This window comes from Papio anubis, chromosome 9 (genome assembly GCF_008728515.1).
Source record: "Papio anubis isolate 15944 chromosome 9, Panubis1.0, whole genome shotgun sequence".
NCBI lineage: Eukaryota > Metazoa > Chordata > Mammalia > Primates > Cercopithecidae > Papio > Papio anubis.
The window spans coordinates 6,742,797-6,770,784 of record NC_044984.1 but is presented as its reverse complement, the minus strand read 5'-3'; the positions used below and the strand labels follow the sequence as shown (position 1 = coordinate 6,770,784).

At 46.7% G+C, this 27,988-nt stretch overlaps 1 protein-coding gene across 22 annotated transcripts; it reads left to right on the top strand.

Moving 5' to 3' along the window:
- Positions 1-346: 346 nt before the first annotated feature.
- On the top strand, positions 347-27,430 carry ZNF384 (zinc finger protein 384). Of its 22 annotated transcripts, none has more exons than XM_017945609.3 (13): positions 417-550; positions 1,732-1,791; positions 11,989-12,080; positions 12,331-12,401; positions 12,671-12,908; positions 13,144-13,191; positions 13,393-13,726; positions 14,592-14,684; positions 19,001-19,225; positions 19,906-20,088; positions 21,612-21,690; positions 23,237-23,395; positions 24,299-25,940. In XM_017945609.3, the coding sequence occupies exons 4-13, from the start codon at positions 12,336-12,338 to the stop codon at positions 24,704-24,706; spliced, it is 1,833 nt and encodes a 610-aa protein (XP_017801098.1). In that variant the 5' UTR covers positions 417-550; positions 1,732-1,791; positions 11,989-12,080; positions 12,331-12,335; the 3' UTR covers positions 24,707-25,940. The 22 variants fall into 22 exon arrangements, with proteins under 22 accessions (XP_009178327.1, XP_009178330.1, XP_003905918.1 ...); XM_009180062.2 differs by lacking the exon at positions 11,989-12,080 and adding an exon at positions 758-819; XM_009180059.2 differs by lacking the exon at positions 11,989-12,080 and adding an exon at positions 758-819 and having other exon boundaries at positions 1,359-1,791.
- The last annotated feature ends 558 nt before the right edge of the window (positions 27,431-27,988 follow it).

Sequence of the window (27,988 nt, the reverse complement as noted above, 5' to 3'; positions counted from 1 at the left end):
AATTTCCTACATCAGCTTATTCCACCCAGAGGGAAGAGAAACGGAGTCCTAGCATCTGAAGAACCCACACCTCCTCTCCTACCTTGATGGATAATTGATGAACCTGTCGCGTTTCCACCCCCCCACCCTCGGCCCCCAACTTCCCCAGAAGTCCCTTCCGGAAGCCGAGGGCCGCAATCCTCCGGTTTCAGCTTTTGCCCTTAGCGGAACCCGCCTTCACTTCCGCTATAGCGTCACATCCCCTCTACCCGGTCGCGGGGCAGAAGCTACTTCCGCCCCGAGTTACCGTAACTTCTGCCCTGAATATCTCGCAGACTAGCGGCGCCGGATGTGTTCCAGCCACTCCCGGAAGTGACTCGGCTTTTGCACGCCCCTCTTTCTCCATTAGCGCCCCCCCTACATTGCTATTTCCCTCCCTCCCCCCTTTTCGTTTCCGGCGCTCCCGCCTTCTCTCCGCAGAGCTCTTCTCTGAGCCTGTTGGGGGGAGGGAGGGAGGGGGGCGTGGAGGAATTGGGGTTCGCGGGAGCACGAGCTGCAGCACCACTTCCGGGTGAGTGCAAGGGGAGGGCGGCGGGGCGGGGGGCCACCCACTGCCTCGCGCCCCCGCCCTGCGGGTGTCTCGCGCGCGTTCCCTGCGTGTGAGTGTGTGGGTCTGTCTCGCGCCAGAAGTGCGTGCCCGCGCTCTGCGCCTCGCGCTTTCTCCCCTCCCTCGCCCCCTCCTGGTCCTCCCACCCAACTCGGCTCCCTCCTTTCCCAGCAAACGCCGCCCCTCCCGCGCTCTGGCTCAGGCTCTGGCGCCGCCGCAGCCGTCGCCGCCGGGTGAGTCTCGCGCCGCTGCAGCCGGCGCGCGCCAAGCTCCCTGCTCCTCCCCCTCCCCTTTTCCCTGGGCGGGCGGGGAAGGGGGGGTCCACGATGTGACTCTGTGTGTGTGTGTGTGTGTGTGTGTGTGTGTGTGTGTGTGTGTGTGGTGTCCGTCCCGGAACCGGAAGTGGTTGTGGAGGAGCGGGCGATGGGGAGGAATGGGGGGGTTTAGGGGGCGGGTGCCTGTCTGGTGGGTGGCAGAGTTCAGCTCCCTGGAGGGGAAGGAGGGACGTCCCAAGGAAGGGTCTTTGAGAAAGGGGTAGGGGACGACATCAGGAGAAGGCTCCCAGGAACTGTCTCAGGGGAGCGAAGGTTTTGGGGGGACAGCTGGGGTCTCCAGTAGATAGACCACGGTGCAGGCTGTGGGAGGTACTTTTTGGCACAAGGCCTTGGGTAGGCAGGGGGCGAAGTCCTCGAAGAAGTGGGGGGAAGGCTAGAGGAAGTGACTGGGCCTGAACTGGCACTGTGCCTGACACAAGGGCTTGTGCATCCCCCAGCCCTCAGCTTTGCCTTCTGAAGCCACTCCTCTGGGGCAGAGACCCTCCTCCTCCTCCATCTCTTCTGTTCTCTGACCCCTGGTTACCTGTGGCCTGGGAACGAACGAGGACCAGTCTCTGAGCCTAGGAGTGGAATCCACACGCTGGTGATAAGAGTTCGTCTTAGTTTCTGGGAATTGGATTTATTTCCCTCGTATCCACATAGAGGGTTGCACTACACTCCTGTTATTATATCCACCCATCTTTGGATTGCTGGTTGGGGGGTCTGCCTGCCTTCCAGACTGACTGCTGACAAATAATTCCTGAGGTTCTCCACAGTTCTGTGTTGGCTGCACCCTGCCTGGCCCCTGTAACCTAGACAATTTGTTTACAGAAAGTTCAGGAGCCCTGGAAAGGAGAAGGAATAAGACGGCAGGAGGAAGAGAGAGAGAGGGTAAGATAATTTTTGGGTTAATGGCTTTTCTGGTTTTGGGGGAGAAGGGATCACAACCAAATGGGGCGTGTGTGTGTTTCACAATGTGATGGAATACTTAAAGTAATAGCAATTGTAATGCTGAGGTTTGTTGTGGGAGAAAAATCAGCTTCTATTATCTCTTGAGGGTCCCCAGGAAGTTTTTGTGTAAAAAGTTGGTACTGTACCATATCACTTTCCATTCCCTCTAATGCTCATCAGGAATGAAATGTGAAATGCTCAGGTGAAGCCACTGAATAATGTTCCCTTGTGTCCAAAGGAGAGATTTTTATTCTGCTTTGGGACACAAAGACCCTAAGTGCCAATATAGTCCTTATGGAATTGCTTTCCTGTATCTGGAACAAGCAGGGCAGAGTTTAGAATGGAGCTCCTATCACCAATACTCCAGTGGAGTGTTAGAAGTGGGTCTGTGGAGTGATTAGAATCTGTGACACAGGATTATTTGAGTTTGGTGTGGCAAGATGAAATTTTCAGGGAAAAACAAAACAAAACAAGAAAACAAACTGCTTCATGGGTAGTTTGGAGTGAAGTGGATAAAACTGTATGGAGTAGACTCCAGAAGTAGGTCTGGAAGAGTTTTGGGTGGCCTGAAAATGGCAGTGAGTCAACCTAAAGAGTTTGAGTTCGGAGCTTATGATCCCAGAGGTATCTTTTAAAAACCAGTTCCAGGTTGATTGATAAAATGCCCTGTGGGTTTCTGAGCCAAGTTGTTGATTAAATATTGGGTACATATCTCTTCTCCAGTCTTATTTATTGTGACCTCACATTCCCCAGATCCATCATTTATAGTGGAACAGACAGGGCAAGGAGAACCGCAGTGCTGTTCCTCCCACGGAATGCAGGGTATAGTGGTCCAGTGGTGCCTAGGGTAGAAGCTGTTGGCCCAGGTTGCCAGCTGTGTGGTGGTAGCAGCCCTGTTTAGTCTGTGCATGGTGTGATGGTGTTTCCCAGTAACATTGGGGTGCATTTGTTCTGAGTTACTTGTACTTGGAAGAGTTTATGGATAGTAGCAGGAAAGCCTCACACATCTTACTGGGATGGCCCTTCTTGAATGTCTTTAGAACCTGAGAGAAAGAGATTTTGTTTCCTTATTGAGGAAAAAAGAAAAAAAAAAAAAAACTTTCTCTGTGTTTCTTCATTTCAAGTCTTGAACTAAGGTAACTTTTTGCAGTTGTATGGTTTTGGAATGGTTTCTCAATAGTGTCTAAGTTCTTTCTGTAGTTGAATTCAAGTTCTTTTTTTTCCATCTTGTTGATGTTACTTGTAGATGATTACTAAACTGGAGGCTATAGATTTGTTACTTTTGGGTAGATCCTTTGTAATTATGTAGTCCTCATATAATTTTCACTAATTGGCGCTAATAGTCCTCATCTTGTGAAAGTATTTCTGTAACTCTTCCTTTCAGAAGCACTTGGGGTATTTAATTCTTTCTTTTTTGTGCTGCCTTTATCCCATCACCATATGCCTTACAAACTTACTTATAAAGGCCTCATCCTCTTCCATTCTCCATCCTAATAGAAACCTCGTGAAATGGTTAATTCTTCCACTTAAATAGTTAAGAGTCATCCACTGATATAGGACCTAGAATTCGAATTCACAAGTCTTGGCCGGTCACAGTGGCTTATGCCTGTAATCCCAGCACTTTGGGAGGCTGAGGAGACTGAATCACCTGACGTCAGGAGTTCGAGACCAGCCTGGCCAACATGGCAAAATCCCATCTCTACTAGAAATACAAAAATTAGCCAGGTGTGTTGGCAAGTGCCTGTAATCCCAGCTACTCGGGAGACTGAGGCAGGAGAATTGCTTGAACCTAGGAGGTGGAGGTTGCAGTGAGCTGAGATTGTGCCACTGCGCACTCCAGCCTGGGCAACAAAGTGAAACTCCGTCTCAAAAAAAAAAAAAAAAATGAATTCACAAATCTTGATTCCCAAGGCCATGCTCTAGCTACTGAAGTTGATGAATGTATTTCATGATTTTCTAAGAGTTGGTTGTGTTAAGGGAATGCTATTTTCTTGGGAAAAGGAAGTCATGCTTTATTTGAAAAAACAACAGTAAAAAACAATTAGTGGGTTCTGGGAAAGAGATGGTGGTCTTTTCCCTATCTGCCAAAAACACCTGCTGGAAGCCGTGTCATCTTTATCCCTGGCTGGTTGGTAGCATTATGGAAGGATGTGGTCAGACAGACAAAGCTCTGGTCTGAGAGTTCAAGTCCTGCTGTGTTTCATGACTGTTATTAATACTTGATAATGTCTGTCTTCTGTATCTCCTGAAGGTTTCTGAGATTTCTTTTGAGATTGGAGAAGGAATATGCAGTTCTTGTGTCTCTGAAGAGAAAATTATCCTCCAACTTATAGTAAACCTCCCTTCTTTTTTTTTTTTGAGACGGAGTCTCGCTCTGTCACCCAGGCTGGAGTACAGTGGCGCAATCTCGGCTCACTGCAAACTCTACCTCCCAGGTTCACGCCATTCTTCTGCCTCAGCCTCCCGAGTAGCTGGGACTACAGGCGCCCACCACTTCACCTGGCTAATTTTTTATATTTTTAGTAGAGACGAGGTTTCACAGTGTTAGCCAGGATGGTCTCGATCTCCTGACCTCGTGATCTGCCTACCTCAACCTCCCAGAGTGCTGGGGTGCTGGGATTACAGGCATGAGCCACCAAGCTCGGCCTTTTTTTTTTTTTTTTTTTGAGACTGAGTCTCGCTCTGTCGCCCAGGCTGCAGTGCAATGGTGTGATCTCTGCTCACTACAACCCCTCCTCCTCCCAGGTTCAGGCGATTTTCCTGTCTCAGCCTCCTGAGTAGCTGGGATTACAGGCGCACGCCACCACGCCCGGCTAATTTTTTGTATTTTAGTAGAGACAGGATTTCACCGTGTTGCCCAGGCTGGTCTTGAACTCCTAAGCTCAGGCAATCCACCCGCCTTGGCCTCCCAAAGTGCTAGGATTACAGGCATGAGCCACCTCGCCCAGCAGTAAATGTCCCTTCTTATTAACAGAACAGTTGAGGCTTGGTGCAATAGTAAAGTTGATATGAGAACCCAGATTTTCAACCTGCCAGCATTTTTCTTTCTACCAGTTATATCTTTCCTTCTCTTTTGTTTTTTCTTTTTATTCTCTTTTTCTTTTTTTCTTCTTTTTTTTTGAGACAGGGTCTCACTCTGTTGGCCAGACGGGAGTGCAATGCGTGATAATGGCTCACTGCAGCCTCGACCTCCTGGGCTCAAGCTATCCTCCTGCCTCAGCCTCCCAAGTAGCTGGGATTACAGGCGTGAGCCACCATGCCCAGCTGCTTTTTAAATTTTTTGTAGAGACGTTTGATTTTTTGTAGATACAAGGTCTCCCTATTTTGCCCAGACTGTTCTTGAATTCCTGGGCTCAAGTGATCCTCCTACTTTGGCCTCCCAAAGTGCTTTCTTTAAATATATTGGCATAATCATGAAAACTGGCACTGTGTAGACATGAGTTTTCTGTGTAACATCAGGGGGCTTCTTTGGGTGATAAGAATGTTGATATGTGCCTGCTTGGATGTTGGGATGGATTGGAGAAATTTCCTCCACAAAAGATAAAGTGGTAAAACAGACAGTAAGCAGGTCTGGCACCAGAGCGCCCTGTTACACAACTCTAGTGGGCGCCATTTACCTTGTATTCTGGCAATAGTTTTGATTCTTAGCTCTCCATTGATCTCATTTCAGGAGTACACAGATGATTAAGTCAGCCTCATCAGTGGCACAGTGGCATGGCATTTCTCAGGTGTCATTTTGCTGGTAAAGGTGGCTTCTAGTTGGATGAGCAGTACTCTCTGTGGTCCCCCTTTTGGACTGACCTATTTCTCAGAAGCCCGTAACGCATATGTAGTGTCTTGTCTTGTCCTTGGACCAACTGTGGTTCTCTTAAGAACCAAAGCAGAGCAATCAACTAGGTATCCAAGGAAGTGGAGGGGCTTTTTATTTATTTCCCTTTGTGACGTCTGGCCTCTTCATTCAGGCTCTGTCATCTTAAAATAAGTTATCTTGGTAGCTAAGGCAGGTTTCACAGAATAGGGAATATGACCTTGAACCGCATGTCATTTTGCTGTTATCAGAAACTTCAATTTTGAAAACATTTTTTGAGAACTAGCTGGAAAATACATAGTTCATTCCTGGAAATATTCTAAATTTTATTTCCTGAATCAAGCCATAACATCAGAAAGTGTGTACTACAGTTGTATGGTTTTGGTTCCTTGTAGAACCCCTTTCCTTAACTTGCTCTTTGGTGCCTGGATTCACATTCCTGCTTTGCTATTTACTGTTGGACTCTGTGCCTCCAGTTTCCTCATTTCAAATGGGAATTACAGTACCTACCTCATTGTTGCAGGGACTAAATGATGTAATAGTTGTAAAGTGCTTAGAACGCTGCCTTGAGGCCGGGCGCGGTGGCTCACGCCTGTAATCCCAGCACTTTGGGAGGCCAAGACAGGCGGATCACGAGGTCAGGAGATCGAGACCATCTGGCTAGCTGCAGTGAAACCCACGTCTCTACTAAAAAAAATGCAAAACTGGCGGTGGGGTGGGGAGGCCTATAGTCCTAACTACTCGGGAGGCTAGAGGCAGAAGAATAAGCGTGAACCAGGAGCTTGCAGTGAGCTGAGATCAGCCACTGCACTCAGCTGGTGACAAGCGAGACTCCGTCTCAAAAAAAAGAGCCGGTAGCGATTGGCTCAAGCCTGTAATCCCAGCACTTTGGGAGGCGAGGCAGTGGGATCCGCGAGTCAGGAGATCCCGAGACATCCTGGCTAGCACCACGGTGGAAACCCGATCTCTACTAAAAATACAAAACCGCTTGGTAGAGGTCAGCTGAGTGCCCTGTAAAGTCCCAGCTACTTTCGGGAGGCTGAGGCAGGGAAAGAATGAAAATGTAAACCCAGGCCGGAGCTTGCAGTGAGCTGAGATCGATACCCTGCACTCCAGGCTGGGCGACGAAGAGACTCCGTCTCACAAAAAAAAAGAAGCGGCTGCCTTGGAGCACAATAGAGTGCTTAATAAGTTTTAATGATAATGATAGTGGTGATACTGTCCACCACTTTTTTTTTTTTTTTTGAGACAGAGTCTTGTTCTGTTGCCCAGGCTGGAGTGCAGTGGTGCGATCTTGGCTCATTGCAACCTCCACCTCCCAGGTTCAAGCTATTCTCCCGTCTCAGCCTCTTGAGTAGCTGGGACTACAGGCGTCTGCCACCATGCCTGGCTGATATTTGTACTTTCAGTAGAGACAAGGTTTCACCATATTGGCCAGACTGGTCTTGAACTCCTGACCTCGTGATCCACCCGCCTTGGCCTCCCGAAGTGCTGGGATTACAGGCATAAGTAACCGTGCTGAGCCTCCTCCTTCCTATGTTTTCACATCCGTAGTGCATTTACTTCCTTGGTTCTTTTTTTTTTTTCCCTTTGAGACAGGTTCTTGATCTGTCACCCAGGCTGGACTGTGGTGGTGCAATCGCAACTTACTGCACTCAGGTGATTCTCCTGCCTCAGCCTCCCAAGTAGCTGGGACTAGAGGTGCCTGCCACCACACCTTGCTAATTTTTGTATTTTTATTAGAGATGGGGTTTTGCCATGTTGGCCAGGCTAGTCTTGAACTCCTGAGCTCAGGTGACCTACCTACCCTGCCCTCCCGAAGTGTTAGTATTACAGGCACGAGCCACCACACCCAGCCAACTTCCTTGATTCTCTGGGGAAAATTATACATTGGCCCTTTGTTTCTTTTACTCTCTCTCTTAATTATTATTTTTGATCTTTTTTTTTTTTTTTTTTTTTTTTTTTTGAGACAGAGTCTTGCTCTGTTGCCCAGGCTACAGTGCAGTGGTGAGATCTCAGCTTGCTGCAGCCTCCACCTCCCAGGTTCAAGCAAGTCTCCTGCCTCAGCCTCCTGAGTAGCTGGGATTACAGACGTGTGCCACCATGCCTGGCTAATTTTTGTATTTTTAGTAGAGATGGGGTTTCATCATGTTGGCCAGGCTGGTCTCAAAGTCCTGACCTCAAGTGATCCACCCGCCTCGACCTCCCAAAGTGCTGGAATTACAGGCATGAGCCACCGCACCCATTCTCTCCATCCTAATTCTCTACTTCATTCCCACCATTTATCACCACTCTTAGTTCTGGTCTGTTTCATTTCCCTCCACTAGAAGGTTAGACATGGATTGTGGATAAGACTTGAACCCCTAGCATTGTCTGCAAAATCTATATGTATGTAGTCTACTGTTGTTCAATTCATTAAATATGTAATTGTGTCTTGGGTGATAAAGTCATATGTTGGGGATGTTTATAAGATACAGATGTAAAAGATGTGATTGCTGCTTTCCAAAAAGTTTGGCAAGATTGGATTCTCTTAAACTGTGATCCGATTGTTATCTTGATTCTGTTGGCTGAAGATAACCTGAGACCCCCATCTTTGCTTTGTTTTGTTGTTTGTTTGTTTGTTTTTGAGACAGGGTTTCTCTCTGTTTCCCAGGCTGGAGTGCAGTGGCTCAATCTCTGCTGACTGCAGCCTCTGCTTCTCGGGCTTAAATGATTCTCCTGCCTTAGCCTCCCAAGTAGCTGGGATTACATGCACCCGCCACCATGCCTGGCTAATGTTTGTATTTTTTGTAGAGATAGGGTTTCACCATGTTGCCCATGCGGGTGGACTCAAGCAATCTGTCCACCTCAGCCTCCCAAAGTGCTGGGATTACAGATGTGAGCCACCGCAACTTGCATGTTTTTTTTTTTTTTTTTTTTTTTTGAGACAGAGTCTCACTCTGTTGCCCAGGCTGGAGTGCAGTGGCCAGATCTCAGCTCACTGCAAGCTCCGCCTCCCGGGTTTACGCCATTCTCTTGCCTCAGCCTCCCGAGTAGCTGAGACTACAGGCGATCGCCACCACGCCCGACTAGTTTTTTGTATTTTTTAGTAGAGACGGGGTTTCACCGTGTTAGCCTGGATGGTCTCGATCTCCTGACCTTGTGATCCGCATGTCTCGGCCTCCCAAAGTGCTGGGATTACAGGCTTGAGCCACCGTGCCCAGCCAGCTTGCATGTTTTTTAAGAGATGGGGTGTTGCTCTGTTACCCAGGTTGGAGTACGGTAGTGTGTTCATAGCTCACTGCAGTCTTGAACTCCTGGGCTCAAGCAGTTTTCCCACCTCAGCCTTCTAAATACCTAGGATTATGGGTATACACAACCACATCCACTTTTTTTTTTTTTTTTCAATTTTTTTTTAGAGACACGGTCTCAAATATATTGCTCACGCTGGTCTCAAACTCCAGACCTCAAGTGATCCTCCTGCCTAGGCCTCCCAAAGTGTTGGGATTACAAGCATGAGCCACCACACCCAGCTATAAGACCCCTTTATAAAGCTATGGCTGGAAGGGCCAAGTTAGTACCTGTATCAGAGACTGATTAATTTTATTGTGTTTTATAACTCAGAAAACAGAATTGATGTATACTTGATCTTTGGTCCTTATTAATAGTGAGCCTATTTATGTGAAACTGTTGTAGTCACAGATTTGGTACATTACACCCTTGCTACTTTTTAAAAAGGCTGAAATTCAGTTTTTTCCTTTATAGATTTTATGAAAATTGAGGGTGTTGTTTAATAGAACAAAAAAAGTGATGTTTTCTATAAAAGAATAAGGAACAGAGTTATGTTAGAGTGATTTTCAGTTTCAGCGCCTTTGTTGAAGATCCTTCCCTGTTTCCTTAGTATTTAAAACTGAGTTTCTGTGCCAGCCTTCCTTTTAGCTCTCAGTATCTCTAGTGTCTGCCTCCAGTGTATCCTCAGTGGGTCTAACTTGCCTGTCACGGGTCTTCCCCACCTGCACCTTAGTTGTGCTTTGCTCAGAGTAGCAGCCTGGTAATACTGTTTTTTTTTTGTTGTTGTTCCTCATTTCTCCATTTCATCAGTCTCACACTCTCTTCTTTGCTTTTTGTGGGGCTCTGTCTTTGCTGGTTCAGGATTTTGGGAAGCTACTCTTGACCAACATACTGCCAGTTAAACCTTGGTAGGTGAAGTGATCAGACTGTGAAACTGGGTGGTGGGATGCCTGTGTTCTGTACCTATCTGTTGCTTGTTGGCATGATTCTGAGGGGTTACTTTTCTTGCTGTTTATTTCTCACAAAGGTTTCTTTTCCTTTTTTTTTTTTTTGAGATGGTGTTTCACTCTTGTTGCCCAGGCAGTGGCGTAGTCTTGGCTCACTGCAACCTCTGCCTCCTGGGTTCAAGCAATTCTCTTGCCTTAGCCTCCCGAGTAGCTGGGATTACAGGCACCCGCCACCATGCCTGGCTAATTTTTTGTACTTTTAGTAGAGATGGGGTTTCACCATGTTGGCCAGGCTGGTCTTGAACTCCTGACCTCAGGGGAATCAGCCCGCCTTGGCCTCCCAAAATGCTAGGATTACAGGCGTTAGTCACTGCGCCCGGCCGGAAGCATAGTTTTTGAGAAATATAAAGCAGGAGTCTAGCACTCTTGCTATATGGTGTAGTGAGTGTTACTAAAAATATTTTGACTTGAGAATAGTGAAGGGTGAAAAAAATACAAAGCCAATAGAATGTCTATTCAAGTATAGTCAAATTTAAATATAAAAACACAAAACACAAAATTAATTTTTGAAATGTGTTTTTGTTAAAATATTTAACCCAATTCACTCCTAGAACTTCAATTTCACATTAGGAATTGAGGTTAGTAAACTGAAGAATATTAGTGAGATTTATATGTTTTATATTTTATGCATATATAATTTACATACAATAAAACACAAAGCTTTTAACTGTGTAGTTTGGTGAGTTTTGACCAAAATATACACTATATTTACAAAACAGGCCCTCTATTATGCCTATTCTGAAACGCTTTGGAAACCTGGGATACTGCTAGTGCCAGAACACTTTTAAAACTAGTAATTCTTTGATTCTCACTGCTCAGCACTGCATGTGTGGTACCCAGTGTCGCACCATGGATGTTCTTAGACCTTAGTGGGATTGGTGGGGTGTGATCTTGATAGTAGGTGGTACTCAAAATATGCTTTGATTCTGATTTTTTTTTTTTTAAATGGGGTTTCGCTCTTGTTCCCCAGGCTGGAGTGCAGTGGCACGATCTCAGCTCACTGAAACCTCCGCCTCCCAGTTCAAGCGATTCTCCTGCCTCAGCCTCCCCAAATAACTGGGATCACAGGCATGCACCACCACACCCAGCTAATTTTTTATTTTTAGTAGAAATGGGGTTTCACCAGGTTGGTCAACCTGGTCTCAAACTCCTGACATCAAATGATCCACCTACCTCAGCCTTCCGGAGTGCTGGGATTACAGGTGTGAGCCACTACACCCAGTCTTCATCTTTTAATTTTCTTAGTCATTTTATGTTCTGGCCTAGAACCTTTTCAGACCACATAGAACTGTAGACGTATTGGTTGGAACTCTTGAAAAATGTTTTCTTTTTTTTTTGAGACGGAGTCTTACTCAGTCACCCAGGCTGGAGTGCAGTGGTGCGATCTCGGCTCACTGCAAGCTCTGCCTCCCGGGTTCACACTATTCTCCTGCCTCAGCCTCCTGAGTAGCTGGGACTACAGGCGCCCACCACCACGCCTGGCTAATTTTTTGTATTTTTAGTAGAGACGGGGTTTTACTGTGTCAGCCAGGATGGTCTCAATCTTCTGACCTCATGATCTGCTTGCCTCAGCCTCCCAGAGTACTGGGATTACAGGCGTGAGCCACCGCGCCTGGCCGGAACTCTTGAAATTTTTATTGGCTGGGCACAGTGGTTCATTCCGGTAATCCCAGCACTTTGGGAGGCCAAGGTGGGCTGATCCCTTGAGCCTAGGAGTTCAAGACCAGCCTGGGCAACATGGAAAAACCCTGTCACTACTTTAAAAAAAAAAAAAGAAAGAAAAGAAATTAGTCCGGCATAGCGTTACACGGCCTGTAGTCCCAGCTCCCTAGGAGGCTGAGCCCGGGAGATTGAGGCTGGAGTGAGCTATGATTGTGCCCCTACAGCGTAGCCTAGGTGACAGTAAGACCCTGTCTCAAAAACAGGAAAAATAAAACATAAAATTTTTATTTTAAGGAGTATAGTTTTGAAGAATAAGAGAAAGGAATAATGATAGGTACTAGTACCTGGCCGTTTTCAAGTCAGTCAGTGATTTGTTTTCTGTGACCTTAGGTACATCATCTCCCCTCTCATGACCTCAGTTTCTTTTTGCCGGCAAAGGAGAGTAATACCAGTTTTTCTTCAGGGGGCATGAATAACATTGTGTGAGTAAATGCGATACGTATAAGTTCTTTCACAGTCATTAAGTAGGATAGCCTCTGTTGGATGGGGATACAGTGACAAGTGGCTCTGACCAAGGGACTAATGTGCTAGACACTAAGGTTTTGACTGCCAGTCCCCAACCATGTGATCAGGTGCCAGAGGAGACCAGGAACCTTTCAGTTCCCCTTCTCCATTGCTTAGCTTTTTCAGAGTAATTCCGGAATGTGATGTGTTCTCTCATTTTTTCTTCAGGTAGAATGGAAGAATCTCACTTCAATTCTAACCCATACTTCTGGCCTTCTATCCCCACAGTCTCAGGTCAGGTAAGTGGTGTTGCTTTCTTGCTCTCCCCAACTCTCAGTAGCAAGTTCTGTTACTGTGGAGACTGAAGGTCCACCACGTGCTGTTTTCCTTCGTCCCCCACCGCTGAGCATTATCTAGTGTTTCTGCCTTGGCTTCTCTCTAGAAGGCCAAAGGTATGAAGTACTCATCCTTGATCCCTAAGGCGGACGGACACTGAAATGTGCTCACCAGCAAGCAGAATCAAGCTCAGTCTGAAGAGGGTGCTCCCTTCCCCTTCCTTTTCTCTTAGATTGAGAACACAATGTTCATCAACAAGATGAAGGATCAGCTGTTGCCAGAGAAGGGCTGTGGTCTGGCTCCACCTCACTACCCCACCTTGCTGACAGTGCCTGCCTCAGTGTCCCTGCCCTCGGGCATCAGTATGGACACAGAGTCCAAGTCAGACCAGCTGACCCCACACAGCCAAGCATCCGTTACCCAGAATATCACGGTGGTCCCTGTGCCGTCTACAGGACTGATGACTGCTGGTGAGCAACTCTGCTATTCTCCAATCTGAGGTGTTGATCCTCCATGATCAGTACCCCAGGCTGGGGGGCTCCACGGACATGGGGAGTGGGATATGTGTTTGATTACTCAATCACATTTTTATTAAGTGCCTACTGTGTGCCTAGCAATGTGCTAGGCATTGTGGGGGATACAAAGAAGTAGAAGATGCGGTCCCTGCCTTTGAGGAGGTGACATTCTTTCCTTCTCTGAATCAAGGAGTCTCCTGTTCTCAGAGGTGGAGAAGAGAAGGGAGTCAATCAAGGGGTAAATCTCACTGTTACCAGGGGGGTGGGGACAAGGGTTAGGAGACCATTATTTTTCTACAGGGTTTGGGGTTTCCTATGTACTCTGGGTTGGGTTGGCGGGGGGTGAGGGGTTAATTAGACAATGATGTGGGGGAAATGAAATAGGGTTAGGATCAGAACTGAACAACATGACGCCATCTCCTTTTTCTCCCAATCCTAGGTCCGGGTTTGGTAATCACGTCCCCCTCAGGCTCTCTTGTGACCACAGCATCATCAGCTCAGACCTTCCCCATTTCGGCTCCCATGATTGTCTCAGCTCTTCCCCCTGGCTCACAAGCCCTGCAGGTTGTCCCTGACCTCTCCAAGAAGGTAGCATCGACCCTAACCGAGGAAGGAGGTGGAGGTGGTGGTGGAGGTGGCAGTGTGGCTCCTAAGCCGCCCCGGGGCCGGAAGAAGAAGCGGATGCTGGAATCAGGGCTGCCTGAGATGAATGACCCTTATGTCCTCTCCCCTGAGGATGATGATGACCATCAGAAAGACGGCAAGACCTACAGGTAAGACTCAGAGCCAGGGGCAGGATGAGGCAAGGATGCCTAGCTTGGTGATTCTCCCTGTACCCTCATTGTGTTCTGCCCCAGTCAGGTGCTACACTCTGACAGCTTCCCAGCTCTGAGCCACTTGCATGTCAGGTGTCCCGTCATAGGATAGGAGGCAGAGCTGCTAGCATCCTGTTAGGATGCAGAGACCCATTTCACCCTTTCCTTTTTTTAACCCTTGTTTTGGGGGTCGTTAACACTGACTTATTTTTTAGTAACAAAGTAGAATCTCTCTCTTGTAATGCGGCTTTATGCTGGGTTTGAGACTCTTGTCTGTAGCTCCTTTTTGCTTTCTACATATTTCATTCCTATTTTTCTAAGAATCTTTTCTGGTAAGCACCTAACCTATGTGCCATTCACCAGTTCCTGGGTCATATTTGAACACTGAGCCTGCCTCACCCTGCATGGTTGGGATGATGGGAGGGGCTTTCATAAGAAGGCAGGAGGAATAGGATGCCTCCCCCTTTGGAGTGTATACTTATAGAATGACTTTGCTCGCTTTCTGATTTATGAAAGTCATTTTGATTCTCCACTTCCTCTAAGTTTGCCTTTATCAAAAAGCATTATATGCATATTTGCATGTGATACTATATAAAAATAATTACGTAAGTAAACTCCTTGCCCTTTGAAAGTTGAATATCTTTTAATCCCTTTGAGAACTGTCACATGCCCTAGTGGGTTTGGGGAGTTTGGTAGCACTGTATAGAGTGGGATAACTACTGTCACAGCTTTGATATAGACGGGCAGATGTGCATGGCTGGGAGTCTGGGTCTGTCCTTAGTTCCTTAGTGTACCCAGATGGGCAATGTTGTTCCCATTTTAGGAGCGAAGGGAACTGCGGCACAGGAAATGGACAGAGCCTTGGGCTCATGGATTCAGTTCCCGGCTCCACCACGAATTTGCTGTGTGACCCTGGGCAAGTCCTTTTCCCCTCTCTGGGCCTCAGTTTCCTCATCTGTAAAATGGGGATAATTCTGTTTATGCCTCCCATTTGTTGGGAGTATATATCAGATAAGATTTGAAATGTTGGGAACTTCAAAAGAAAGTTAAGAAATAGTTACTTAGCATTTATTTTTATTTGTGTTGTATAGTTCTACTGTGGAGAGTAGCCTACAGAGTGTTTAAATCGCTCTTTATAAGTGAAAATGAGAGGAGTGTTGCTATGCAGAATTGAGCACTGCAGAATTCCAGCTCATAATCCAAAAGTTCATTGCAGCTTTATTATTACAGGTGTACCCCACTTTATACAATAAAAGTGTTCCTGGAAAATGTTTCCATCATATCATATTATAAAGGTACCTGACAAGTTTGATTCATTTAAAGGCATTCTTTTATATATCAGTTCATAAAATTAAAATCCCTTTTAAGTTATCATATAGAAATCTGGATTCTTATGTGTTTGTTTAAAGTGAGGCCATTGTGACATGGAGATACATCTATATACAATTTGTAGAAGTAGTGGAAGGATCCTTTAACATCCTATAGAGAGAGCCCTTCTAATGGATCCAGGGTCCTCTCCTTCTGCCCTTTCTCCACTGGGACCCACATTAAAGCTATCTCTGGACTTTCCAAACTGCGTACATTAAAAGAAATGTGAATATACAGTTGGAAGAAAGCCTCATAGGACTTTCCACACATTCAGTATTTTTGAAATTCCTGAATGACCCTCCACCCAGGTGACTACAAAGAACTCTGAAATTGAAGGGAGACTTACTGTATCCTAGGTAAACAGAATTTCTTCAGAAACTCAGAACTCTTGACGTTCCAAAGAATTTTTTTTTTTTTTTTGAGACGGAGTCTCACTCTGTCGCCCAGGCTAGAGTGCCGTGGCACAATCTCAACTCACTCTAACTTCCACCACCCGGGTTCAAGTGATTCTTGTGCCTCAGCCTCCCAAGTAGCTGGGACTACAGGGTCGCCACCATGCCCAGCTAATTCTTTTGTATTTTTAGTAGAAACAGGGTTTCACCATGTTGGCCAGGCTGGTCTCAGACTCCTGACCTCAGGTGATCTGCCTGCCTCGGCCTCCCAAAGTACTGGGATTACAGGCGTGAGCCACTGTGCCTGGCAAAAGAAATCTTTTTAATCACAATGAATTTCTATTTTGATGCATGTGTGGGTCAGCCATATACATTTCAGTGGTCAGTAGCATTTGACTGGGTATTGGGGGAATTGGGTTCTGTTACTCTGGGCAAGTCAACATATCTCCCACTCTTCATTCCCATATATAAAATGGGAAGATCAACCATGCCTTCATCTACCTTGTAGAAATGTTTTGAGGCAAAGTCAGAATATCTGAAATTGTTTTGAGCATTTTAGGAAGCATGGGTGATAATTCAGTGGCCATTGTAATCATTATAATAAGGCCATTGCATTGTATGCTTCCGAGGGGCCCCGTTCTCATTGTGCTGGATGTGAATGGTGCCCCTGGAGGAATGCACCCAGTGATATGGATGCTGGCTTTTCTATCCTCTGCTGACTGCCACAACTCTCCGAAATTAAATTTCTTTCCAACCACCCAGCACCTTGCATTAGAGGACGCTCTTATTTGACGTCATAGGATTTTCAACTTGGAAATATTTTAATGATCTCCTTGGTCAGTCCCTTCCTGGCAGATGATTCCAATCTCTGCTTGAATACCTCTGGTGTTAGGAATCTTAAAGTAGGCTGGCATCATGGCTTTGTAGTGAATAACTGCCCTTTGGCAAATTACTGAGTCTTTGTGTTCCTTTCTGTAAAACATGGGTAAGACTTGCCAGGTTGTGAGAAGTAGAAACTGTGTGTCTGAAGTGCCTAACCTAGTGCCTGGCACTGTCAGGCCTAACAACAAATGGCAACTATTATCATTGTGCTCATCATCATTATTATACCTAGTGTATTCTGAGATTGCTCATTCCCTTGCCAGCACATTATAAATGAATTTAAGTTTTGTAAGTTCTCTTATTGGGAACTTTGATTAAGTGGGTTATTATTATTATTTTTTAAAATTAACCTTAATGTTAAGGGCAGAATTGTTTATTGAACACCCTCACACACAAATTGATGAGATTTTATTTGGGTTAAAATAAATATGTTTTACCTGTCTGAGAAATTGTAGCATCAAAGGAAATTAGTTTGCAACTTTAGTACAGTTGCCCTTCAAGTGACAATGTGTCCAGCTTCTAACCTCAGTCTTAGTGAAATATTTACTAGCATGAGCTCGTCCGTCAGCACTAAGGCTTAAGATGAATGCAGTTTTATTACTGGAGAATACTTGGCTTACCTTTGACTGTCCTAGGTGTTTGCTGGCCCTTCTGGGGGCAAAAGTTTAGTTCTCCATTTTACACACCGGAAAATTGAGGTGTATTAATGAGCAAGTTTGTAACTGAACCCCGAGTAGAAGCCAGGCATCCCGATTCCCACTGCTTGTGTCCTTTGGGTTATGCTCACTATAAACAGAGCCTCCTCGTCTCCTGCAATGATTGGGCATCTCAGACAACTGCCAGGGATCAATAATCTGGTAACTAAAAAATTCTCCTGAGGTGAAAAAAGTGCAGAAATCATCACCCCACACCACCTGAAGCCTCTCTTAAGAAGATAAGTTAGGGAGAACCCAAAGAAGAGGGACTTGTGCTAATTGCCATTGCCTTTTCTTTTTTTTTTTTTTTTTTGAGACGGAGTCTCGCTCTGTCGCCCAGGCTGGAGTGCAGTGGCCGGATCTCAGCTCACTGCAAGCTCCGCCTCCCGGGTTCCCGCCATTCTCCTGCCTCAGCCTCCCGAGTAGCTGGGACTACAGGTGCCCACAACCGCGCCCGGCTAATTTTTTGTATTTTTAGTAGAGACGAGGTTTCACCGTGGTCTCGATCTCCTGACCTTGTGATCCGCCCACCTCGGCCTCCCAAAGTGCTGGGATTACAGGCGTGAGCCACCGCGCCCGGCCTGCCTTTTCTACTAGCTCCCATTTTACACTGGTGAATTGCTTACGAAAATGAAAGATGGCTTTTCCTCAGTAAAGTTTGGATAGTCGTGGCTTAACTTGCTCAGAGGCCTCCTTATTTGATATTTGGTGGACAATACCAGAGTGGAAAGGATTGCCAACGTGGGATGAGTGAAAGTATGATCGGGTGCTGCTGATGTCAACCCAGAGTGCTGACACTGGCTGCATGTGCTAGGGAAGAGGAAAGGTTTAGCTTCGAAGATAGGTGTTCTGTAAACATTTTTCTCCCAAATGCTTGAGGGATGGCACCTTCCCCTAGCAGCTACCTTGGTCATTGCAAAAGTGGTTTTCACTTGATTGTCAAGGGGCTATGGGCAAGGGGTGGGTAGATGATGGATGGAACATCAGATAAGAGGATGGAGAGCAGACATACATGGTTTGAAAAAGCCCCTCCAAATAATTCTGATACTTCCTCACCCCCATCCCTCTAGAAATCACTGCCAAAAAGGAAGTAGGGGACAATCTGAGGGAAGAAAATTATCTGTGGAGGCAAGAGAGGATCTAGTTAGTTGTTCCTCATTATCATCTAGGGGTCTTGAGGAATACAGAGGCATGTACTTCATACACAGGAACATTAGAGAAAGGAATTCTTAAATGTTTGAAATCAAGCTGTAGGCAGAAGGAAAACAAGTTAACTGATATTCCTGGCCCATTGAAATTTGCATCTAGGCCGGGCGCGGTGGCTCAAGCCTGTAATCCCAGCACTTTGGGAGGCCGAGACGTGCGGATCACGAGGTCAGGAGATCGAGACCATCCTGGCGAACACAGTGAAACCCCGTCTCTACTAAAAAGTACAAAAAAACTCGCTGGGCGAGGTGGCGGGCGCCTGTAGTCCCAGCTACTCGGGAGGCTGAGGCAGGAGAATGACGTAAATCCTGGAGGCAGAGCTTGCAGTGAGCTGAGATCCGGCCACTGCACTCCAGCCTACGCGACACAGCGAGACTCCGTCTCAAAAAAAAAAAAAAAAAAAATTTGCTTCTGCCCGGAGTTCATACTGTTACTCTCTTTTATCTGGTTGAAATACATTTTTGCACATCGAGGCAGTCCAGTCATTCAGCAAACATTCATTGAATATTTATAATGTGCTGGGCACCATGTTAGACGCTTAGGCCATGAAGATGAATACATAGAGCCCTACTCTCAGGTTGGAGTAGGAGAGAGCTCAGATAGGTGGGCTTCTCTTGGACGTAGAGGGGAGGGTTCAGCCACACCTTCTTGATGGGAAGGGTTCTAACCATTGCCCTCACTTGGCTCAGGTGCCGGATGTGCTCACTGACATTCTACTCCAAGTCGGAGATGCAGATCCACTCCAAGTCACACACCGAGACCAAGCCCCACAAGTGCCCACATTGCTCCAAGACCTTCGCCAACAGCTCCTACCTGGCCCAGCACATCCGTATACACTCAGGGGCTAAGCCCTACAGTTGTAACTTCTGTGAGAAATCCTTCCGCCAGCTCTCCCACCTTCAGCAGCACACCCGGTAAGGCTGCTCTTGGTTTACCCCACCACCTGGCCGTGAACCCTAAGGCCATGTTACCTGCACCTACTCCTCCACATGTATTTTTTTTTTCCCTTTCACCTTTGCCCATTGGTAGCCTCAACCTCCTATTACTGTCTGTGGAAATTATATATCCTAGCTCTTTGGGGGGCCTTGAAAATTGTGGTCTCCAATTCCAAAGTCTGGAACAATTTTTGTGGTTTCTCTCTGTGTCTGTGTTTGGAAATCTTCTGCAGAGCAGGCCTGCTTTTACTATATGCTTCAGTTCAGAGCCAAGGTGTGCATTCAACTTCAGGTCCATGGGGAACAGGCGGTATTGGTCTTTGTTCAAATTACTATTTGGAAGCAGGGTATCTGTGGTGAGTGTGTTAACCTTAGGAAAAAGCGGAGGGTTGATGAGATTGACTACTTTAAGGTTACCAGGAGCCATGGGTTGCAGCTCTTCATCATCTCACTGCCATTCTAGCCACCGACTTACGATCAGCAACAACCTAGATCTGGGTGTCCTCTTCATTTGCCTATCCAGGCTGGAGTGCTTTTGGGAGGAGGGAGGAAGGGGGTGCTCTCATCCGTCAAGCAACATCATTTCACCCAGCAGAGAGCTGAGCCCCTGGTGTCGAACTGCTTCCTCCTCCCCCCTTCCCTCCTCTCCTCTCCGGCAGGATCCACTCCAAGATGCACACGGAGACCATCAAGCCCCACAAGTGCCCGCACTGCTCCAAGACCTTCGCCAACACCTCCTACCTGGCCCAGCACCTCCGTATCCACTCGGGGGCCAAGCCCTACAACTGTTCCTACTGCCAGAAGGCCTTCCGCCAGCTCTCCCACCTCCAGCAGCACACACGGTAAGGGAGAGTGGCGGGCTACTGACCCCGCCCCGCTGGCATGCCCTCCCCACCCCCGCCCCGGACACACACAACAACCCGCATGCGGGGGGCGGGGGAGAGACCTGGCTGGAGGAGAGACCTGGCTGGCATCTGGGAGAAGGAAGACCAAACACCACTGGAGATTCAAGTGGACACAGAGAGAGCCTCTCTGGGGCAAGAGCTACATCGGGGAGCTGCAGTGACTGTATGATATTCACTGGTCCATGGGAGACAGACACGTACCTGGAGTGGAAACAACTTTTCTCTTATTTTCCTCCCTGAAAATACTCATGTACCCGTCTTGCAAGATTTGCCCCTTGATGCCAAAACAGAGTCATTTGAGTGGAGAAGACCGTACCTCTAGCCCTTAGGGCACCAATTATGAACAGAAGATAAAATCAGACATTAGCTGGGCACCAGCCTGGTGACACCCATAGCAACAAGCAAGGCTCCGAGGGATGCCAAGAGTAGAGAACAAAAGAAAACATGTACTAAGTGTTCAGAGAGAATCAGCAAACAGAAAATGAAAAACCTCATGCTTCGTAAAGATGCCCGCCCAGTGTTTATCCCGTGAATCTGGAGTGACTAGGAAGAAGTGAACCTGCCAACTAGAAGAGGTGATGATCTCCTTCGGTGCTATCTCAAGTTGGAGTCCAGACTTACAGGCCATAGACCGTCTCACCCGGCTTCTTGTGGATGTGATGATCTCAAAGTGATCAGGCATCTTGCTTTGAGAAGAGGAGGGGAGGAATCAGGCATTCTTCACAAAGAAGAGACGTGTCCTGTGACGTTTTTGAGATTTTATACCAGAGGTCCAGAAAAGCACCTGGTCATGGAGATGGTTCTGAAGTTGCTGATGAGGAGCAGGTGTCACTGCACCCTTAAGTCCTTGGCTCATCTTAGCAGAGGGCCCTGTGGTGTTGGGGAAAGAGGTCACATTGGTACTAAACTAGGCATTTCCTGCCATTAGGGGGCTGGACTGCAAAAAGCACTTAGAAGTTTTAATGAGTTTCCATTCATATCACTACTACTCTCCACAATCAGTGTAACTCTGCTTTTCTTTGATACCATAACATTCTCTGGAAGTGATGCTCAAGGCTGAGGGGACTGTTTCTGGCTATAAGGTGGGACCAAGGAAGACGCGTTGGGCTTTTCTTTTTCCTTGCCATTGTGTTTTTCTTATGTTCTTGAATGTTCATTAGGACAGTTACTGTAGGAGCTGAGTTGTATGCCAAATTGTGGGCTGCCTGTCCCTTGGGTGCCAAGTCCTCAGTCTCTCCTCCCCCAGCAGAGAGGAGCCTCAGCTTGAGCTGAGTGATGCAGGCATTGACCAGAAGCAAAGCGTTAGTACCTGATCCACATCAGAGAGGAAAGCTGGTGCCTCTTGGAGGCCCATCTGATGTGCCTCCTTAGGAGAGCAGGATTGACCTGGAGAAAACTTGTTGAGCCAGTTCCTAAGTGGTCTTGCTGACATTCTTTCCCTTTCTTCTCATCCTGTGCAGAATCCACACTGGTGATAGACCATACAAATGTGCACACCCAGGCTGTGAGAAAGCCTTCACACAACTCTCCAATCTGCAGGTAAATGTTCCACCCTCCACACAGACCTTGAGTCTGAGACTTGGGGCCATTTGAATAGTATAGTGGTTCTCAAATGTTTTCAGGACTCTTTTACACTCAAAAATTATCAAGGGACCCAAAGAGTTTTTGTTTATGTGGATAATAGCTATCTACATAGAGGCTGTAAAACTGAAAAACCTGAAAAATATTTATAATGGTAATTTGTTTAGAAAGAACAAAAACCCATTGTGTGTTAACATGAATAACATATTCCAAGACCCTCCAAAAACAACTGAGTGAGAAGAATGGCATGATTATACGTTTTTGCAGGTGTCTATTTTTAATTTTGGGGACAGGACCTTGCTCTGTCACCCAGGCTGAGTGCAGTGGTGTGATCACGGCCCACTGCAGCCTCAGCCTCCCGGTCTCAAGTGATCCTTTCACCTCAGCCTCCCAAGTAGCTGGGATTATAGGCATGCACCACCACACCTGGCTGGTTTTTTAATTTTTGTAGAGATGGGGGTCTTGCTGTCTTGCCTAGGTTGGTCTCGAACTCCTGGACAGAGGCCATCCTCCCGCCTCAGCCTCCCCAAAATGCTGGGATTGCAGGCATGAGTCATCACACCTGGCACAGGGATCTTTAATGTCTTAAGCTAGAAGATGAGTAGATTCTCATATCTGCTGCATCTGGCCTATTGTGTTGTCACACATCATGTAACCTCTGTAAAGGTTACATGTAAAACATATGGCAAAGTGAAGCCACTTGAAATTTTGAGGGAAGCAAGATTTCAGTTAGGTTTTTCATTTTGTGTGTGTGTGTGTGTGTGTGTTTGAGACAGGCTCGCTCTGTCACCTAGACTGGAGTGCAATGATACGATCTCAGCTCACTGCAGCTTCCACTTCTCGGGTTCAAGAGAGACAAAGGCAAACATTGTCTTATTATTTTGAAAAGATTTGGCTGGGCGCAGTGGCTCACACCTGCAATCTCAACACTTTGGGAGGCCGAGGCGGGCGGATCACCTGAGCTCAGGAGTTCGAGACCAGCCTGGCCAACACGGTGAAACTTCGTCTCTACTAAAAATACAAAAAAAAAAATTAGCCGGGCATGGTGGCATGTGCCTGTAGTCCCAGCTACTTGCAGGGTGAGGCAGGAGAATCGCTTGAACCCAGGAAGCAGAGGTTGCAGTGAACCAAGATTGCACCACTGCACTCCAGCCTGAACGACAAAGTGAGACTCCATCTAAAAAAAAAGAAAAAAGAGTTTTGATCCTGTGGGCCCCCTGCGAAGATCTTAGTGTTCCCTAAAGATCCCCGTGCCTCACTTTAAGAACTACTGGACTGGTGAGACGGGCATAAGCTGTCTTGGGATCCTGGTATGTGCTACATGAGGTATGCTTCCACCCTTAGCCTGTAGCTTCTCAAGTTTCATTTGAAACAATTTCTACTTTCTTCAGATGGAGAGAGAAGCTGGGAGGCCTGACACCTACCTTTTTGCTTTCCATCAAGGTCAAGGGGGCAGGAGGGAAGAGGACAATGTATTCATTCTGGTTTCTCCCAATTTTCTCAGTCCCACAGACGGCAACACAACAAAGATAAACCCTTCAAGTGCCACAACTGTCATCGGGCGTACACGGATGCAGCCTCACTAGAGGTGCACCTGTCTACGCACACAGTGAAGCATGCCAAGGTGTACACCTGCACTATCTGCAGTCGGGCATACACATCAGTGAGTGCTCCATTTCTTCTCTTTCCTTCCTGATAGTCCTCTAAGAGTACAGTCCACTTCATCCCATTTTCTGGGTAGAGATCTGTTGCAGCGAATACCCTGCCTCCCTAGCTCCAACTTAGCAGAACAAGTAAATGTTCAGAAATTAATTAGACCCATAGCCGAGGAATTTAGGGGATGCCTGATCCCCTAATCCTATAGAGATTGATAAACTGTAATTCTTCATTTTACTTAAACATAAGGCAAAATAAAGCCACTTGAAATTTTGAGGGGAGCAAGATTTCAGTTAGGTATTTTCTTCTTTTTTTTTTTTTTTTTTGAGACAGAGTCTCGCCTTGTCACTCAGGCTGGAGTGCAGTGGTGTGATCTCGGCTCACTGCAGCCTCCACCTCCTGGGTTCAAGCGATTCTCCTGCCTCAGCCTCCTGAGTAGCTGGGATTACAGGTGCATGTCCCCTCGCCCAGTAAATTTTTGTATTTTTAGTAGAGACGGGGTTTCACCATGTTGCCCAGGCTGGTCTCAAACTCCTGACCTCAAGTGATCCACCTGCCTTGGCCTCCCAAAGTGCTGGGATTACAGGCATGAGCCACCACACCTGGCCCAGTTAGATATTTTCTATGAGACTCCAGGAAAGGTTGTAAGGTTGTTTCATTCAGGGATCTTCGAAAAAAATAGCAGCTCATTCCTTTGCCAGTTGAATGTTCACTGACTTCTAAAGGTTCCCCTCTCTTTTTTTTCTCAGTAGTGAGCCACTGAAAGTCTTACTTGAGTTTTGCTCAGTCTTGGCTCCAGAAAACCAGTATAAACCTTAACTCTAGCAGAATCAGAGCCTAGGGTGCTAGTTACAAGTAATCTCTTTTCCTTCTTCTTCATCCCTCAACTTCTTTTTACCATCTCCCTCAGGAAACATACCTTATGAAACATATGCGCAAACACAACCCTCCTGATCTTCAGCAACAAGTGCAGGCAGCAGCGGCGGCGGCAGCAGTGGCCCAGGCCCAGGCGCAGGCCCAGGCTCAAGCTCAAGCGCAAGCCCAGGCTCAGGCTCAGGCTCAGGCCCAGGCCCAGGCCCAGGCCCAGGCCTCCCAGGCATCACAGCAGCAGCAGCAGCAGCAGCAGCAACAGCCACCACCACACTTCCAGTCTCCTGGGGCAGCTCCCCAGGGTGGGGGTGGTGGGGACAGCAACCCCAACCCTCCACCCCAGTGTTCCTTTGACCTGACCCCCTATAAGACGGCGGAGCATCATAAGGACATCTGCCTCACTGTCACCACCAGCACCATCCAGGTGGAGCACCTGGCCAGCTCTTAGAGATCCGTGCTGCCACCCACTGGGAAGAGGAAGAAGTAGTCCTGGTTTCTTCTTTCTCCAACTCCTCTTGGTGGGAAAAGTCCTCTTCACAGGCCTTGGCTCCATCTCCTTGGGCCTCAGACACAGCTTTCCTTCACAGGATACCATCCTTTTTCTGAACTCTTCAAAAGGAACATCAGCCCTCCTGATTGCAAAGGAATACTGAGCTGATGGTGTCATCCAGCAGCCTCCCCTCCCAAGCAAAGCTTTTAAAATTGGGGGTTGGTGCTCAAGGGAAGGATTTGCTATGACCTCATAGAAGCTTGTCCAGTGTGGTCACTTACCCTATCCTTACCCTCCTCATCCTCAAAGTTTGGGTTGATAGAAGACTAGAGGCTGGCCCTCCCCGATAACAGAGAAAAGGGAGCCCCAAATGCAACCAGCCTCTTGTTCTATTCTTGCCTGCAAAAGAACAGAGGTTTCTCAGTTGCCTCAGTCCCTGAGAGCCATTTCTTCCCCTGCATCGTCTCACTTCACTTCCTGTTGACTGCTGGTAGAAGATTTGGGGTAGGGGACAGACCTCCTTTTATTTGAAGGGGGCAAGGGCTGAGATGTGGTCCCCAAGGGGCCAGAAATTCCCAAGTTGGTCACAGGTGGCTTAGAAGTGTGGGTTATGGTTTTAGGGATTTCCTTGGAGCCTCTCTCCTTCTCTGCCTACACAGACCCTATACTCTCAGTCTCCCCAACCCACCCCCCAAGGAGCTGTGGGAGGCTTTGTGTTATCTGTGAAACTCCAAAACAGGGGTGTTGCGGAGAAGGGAGAGTTCAAGGCAAACACAAGGACTGGACTTAGCTCCCTAGGTGCCACGGTCAGATGCCGGACACGGATTTATATATAAATATATATATATAAATATATTATACCCACTCATCACGGCCATCTTTGTTGTAACCATTTCTGTGTTTATAAATGCATTATCTCTGAGAATTTTCATATTTGATGTTTTGTTTATTTTTGTCCTTTTTTTCCCTCCCTCCACCCCTGTCCACCAGCCACAGCATTTTTTTTTTGTCTTTTTTTTTTTTTTTTTTAAATCATGGCAGATTTCAGAGAAAAGGAAATTTTAAAAAAAAATCAGGAAAACCAGTTGTTATAAAGCAATCTAAAAATGAAGAAAAAAAAAAGAAAAAACCTTATGTACAAACCAAGGGGTGTTTTTAGAACATTGTATAGAAATAAATTCATGTAAAAGGATCAGAGGCAGTGGAGCTACTGATGTGAGCGAGCATGCGGAAAAGGCATTTGGGGAAATGTCCAAGAATAGTATTTATAAACTGATTAATAGCAGAGTGTGTGTGTGATGAACAAGTGCCTGTGTGATGATGTCCCATGTGTGCAGTTCTCCAGTCATGGAAGGGTACAGTTTCATGACGTCTCCCGTGAATCCTGGTTGATGAGGACTTCTACATACACATTCTGTCACGGGGGATTGCATTTCCTAAATAGGTGAGAGCAAGGCTTTGGTTGTGTGTTAACCCAACAGCTCAGCTCCCTATGGAAGAAAAATGGAAGCCTCTTGGAAGGATCCACACTCCTGCCTGAGTCTGGAGTAGGGGCTTGCAGTTGGCAGTGTATCCATATGTATGTTTATTGACTTGTGGAAATCATAACCGGTTAAGGGGTGCAAGATTGGTTTATGCAGGAGAGCTGTAGTACCGTGGAGTAGAATGTGATCATGAAACCTGGACTTAAGCCCTTTGCCTACCATCAACCAGTGTTGACCAGGGTGCTTCTTCAACTGTTAGTGAAGGGATTGGACTAGATAACTCTCAAGATACCTTTTTTGAGAATTAAGAAGCTTGCTTTAAGGCTGGGTGCGGTGGCTCACACCTGTAATCCCAGCATTTTGGAAGGCCGAGGCAGGCAGATCACTTGAGGTCAGGAGTTCAAGACCAGCCTGGCCGTTATGGTGAAACCCCATCTCTACTAAAAATACAAAAAAAAAAATGATCTGGGCATAGTGGTGGGCATCTACAATCTCAGCTACTCAGGCTGAAGCAGGAGGATCTTTTGAACCCAGGAGGCAGAGGTTGCAGTGAGCCAAGATCATGCTACTGCACTCCAGCCTGGGCGACAGAGTGAGACTGTCTCAAAAAAATAAAAATACAAAAATTAGCCAGGTGTGGTGGCACACGCCTGTAGTCCCAGCTACAGGCTGAGGCAGAAGAATCACTTGAACCTGGGAGGCAGAGGTTGCAGTGATCTGGGATCGCACCACTGCACTCCAGGCCGGGCCACAGAGTGAGATTCTGTCTGGAAAAAAAAAAAAAAAAAGAAAACCTTGCTTTAAGCACTGAAAAAGTCGTGAAAGTTGTGACCAAGCTCCCACATCCCGAGAACTGGTGGTTCTCTGGGACTGCTGGCCAATAGTACTTGTTACCTAGTTGGGCTGGGATAAATAAAGCGCACTTAATTTAGTGCTAGATATCCTGTGTGGGCACCTAAGGTGGTCTATCAATATGTTGTGTAATACCAATGAATGTATCACATATGACCAAATATGCCAGTGTTTCTTAGCTCCCTGGATATTTACTTGTTTTTCCTCCCACTCTCAACAGCTCTTGAAAAGGCTCTAATGGCCCTAACTTCACCAGTATTAAAACTTATTGCAACAACCCTATGAGGTAGGTAGTATTCTCACTGTATAGTAAAACAGGCACAGAGATTAAATTACTTACCGAAAAGCATGACTCTTGTAATGAGAGCAAAATTTCCTGGATTCTATTGCTGTATCTTACTACCTGCACACTAGTAAACCTGGGGTTTACGGACTACAGATCCTCTCAGCCCTGATACCCCCACCACTCTACAGCCCCTGACCCCTTTCTCTAGCCTGCTATTACTGTCCAGATAATGTTTCAAATACATTCCTGCAGCCATCTCAAAGCAAAACAAAGCAACTTCCAATCCGCCCCGGGTTGGAAGTTCCTCTTCTTCATGTATTTGGTAGAAATTATATAGCTGAAAGTCTGTCTCATTAAAAACTTGACATAAGACATTGATAATTCTTATGAAGGATGTGTGAGGGTATGAAAGGCGTGAGGGATGGCAGCTATCTCTAAGATGCTATCTTACTAACACCACTATTAAGTTATGGCCTTTGAGTTCTATTTGCCTAGTGTGTTGGCAGCCTCTCATACCCTTGACTGCTTTCCATTCTGATGAAAACCATAGAAATCACTCTACCATAGCTAACTAGAGTGATGGCTGGCAACTAGCTAGCCAACTAGCCCTGTAGTGAT

Bases quoted from the DNA above. Each gene is read 5' to 3' on its own strand.
- ZNF384 (XM_009180063.2), top strand. From the start codon at position 12,336: ATGGAAGAATCTCACTTCAATTCTAACCCATACTTCTGGCCTTCTATC. The intron at 13,192-13,392 runs GTAAATCTCACT...TCCCAATCCTAG, and splicing joins AGAAGGGAGTCAATCAAGGG to GTCCGGGTTTGGTAATCACG. The intron at 21,691-23,236 runs GTAAATGTTCCA...CAATTTTCTCAG, and splicing joins CACAACTCTCCAATCTGCAG to TCCCACAGACGGCAACACAA.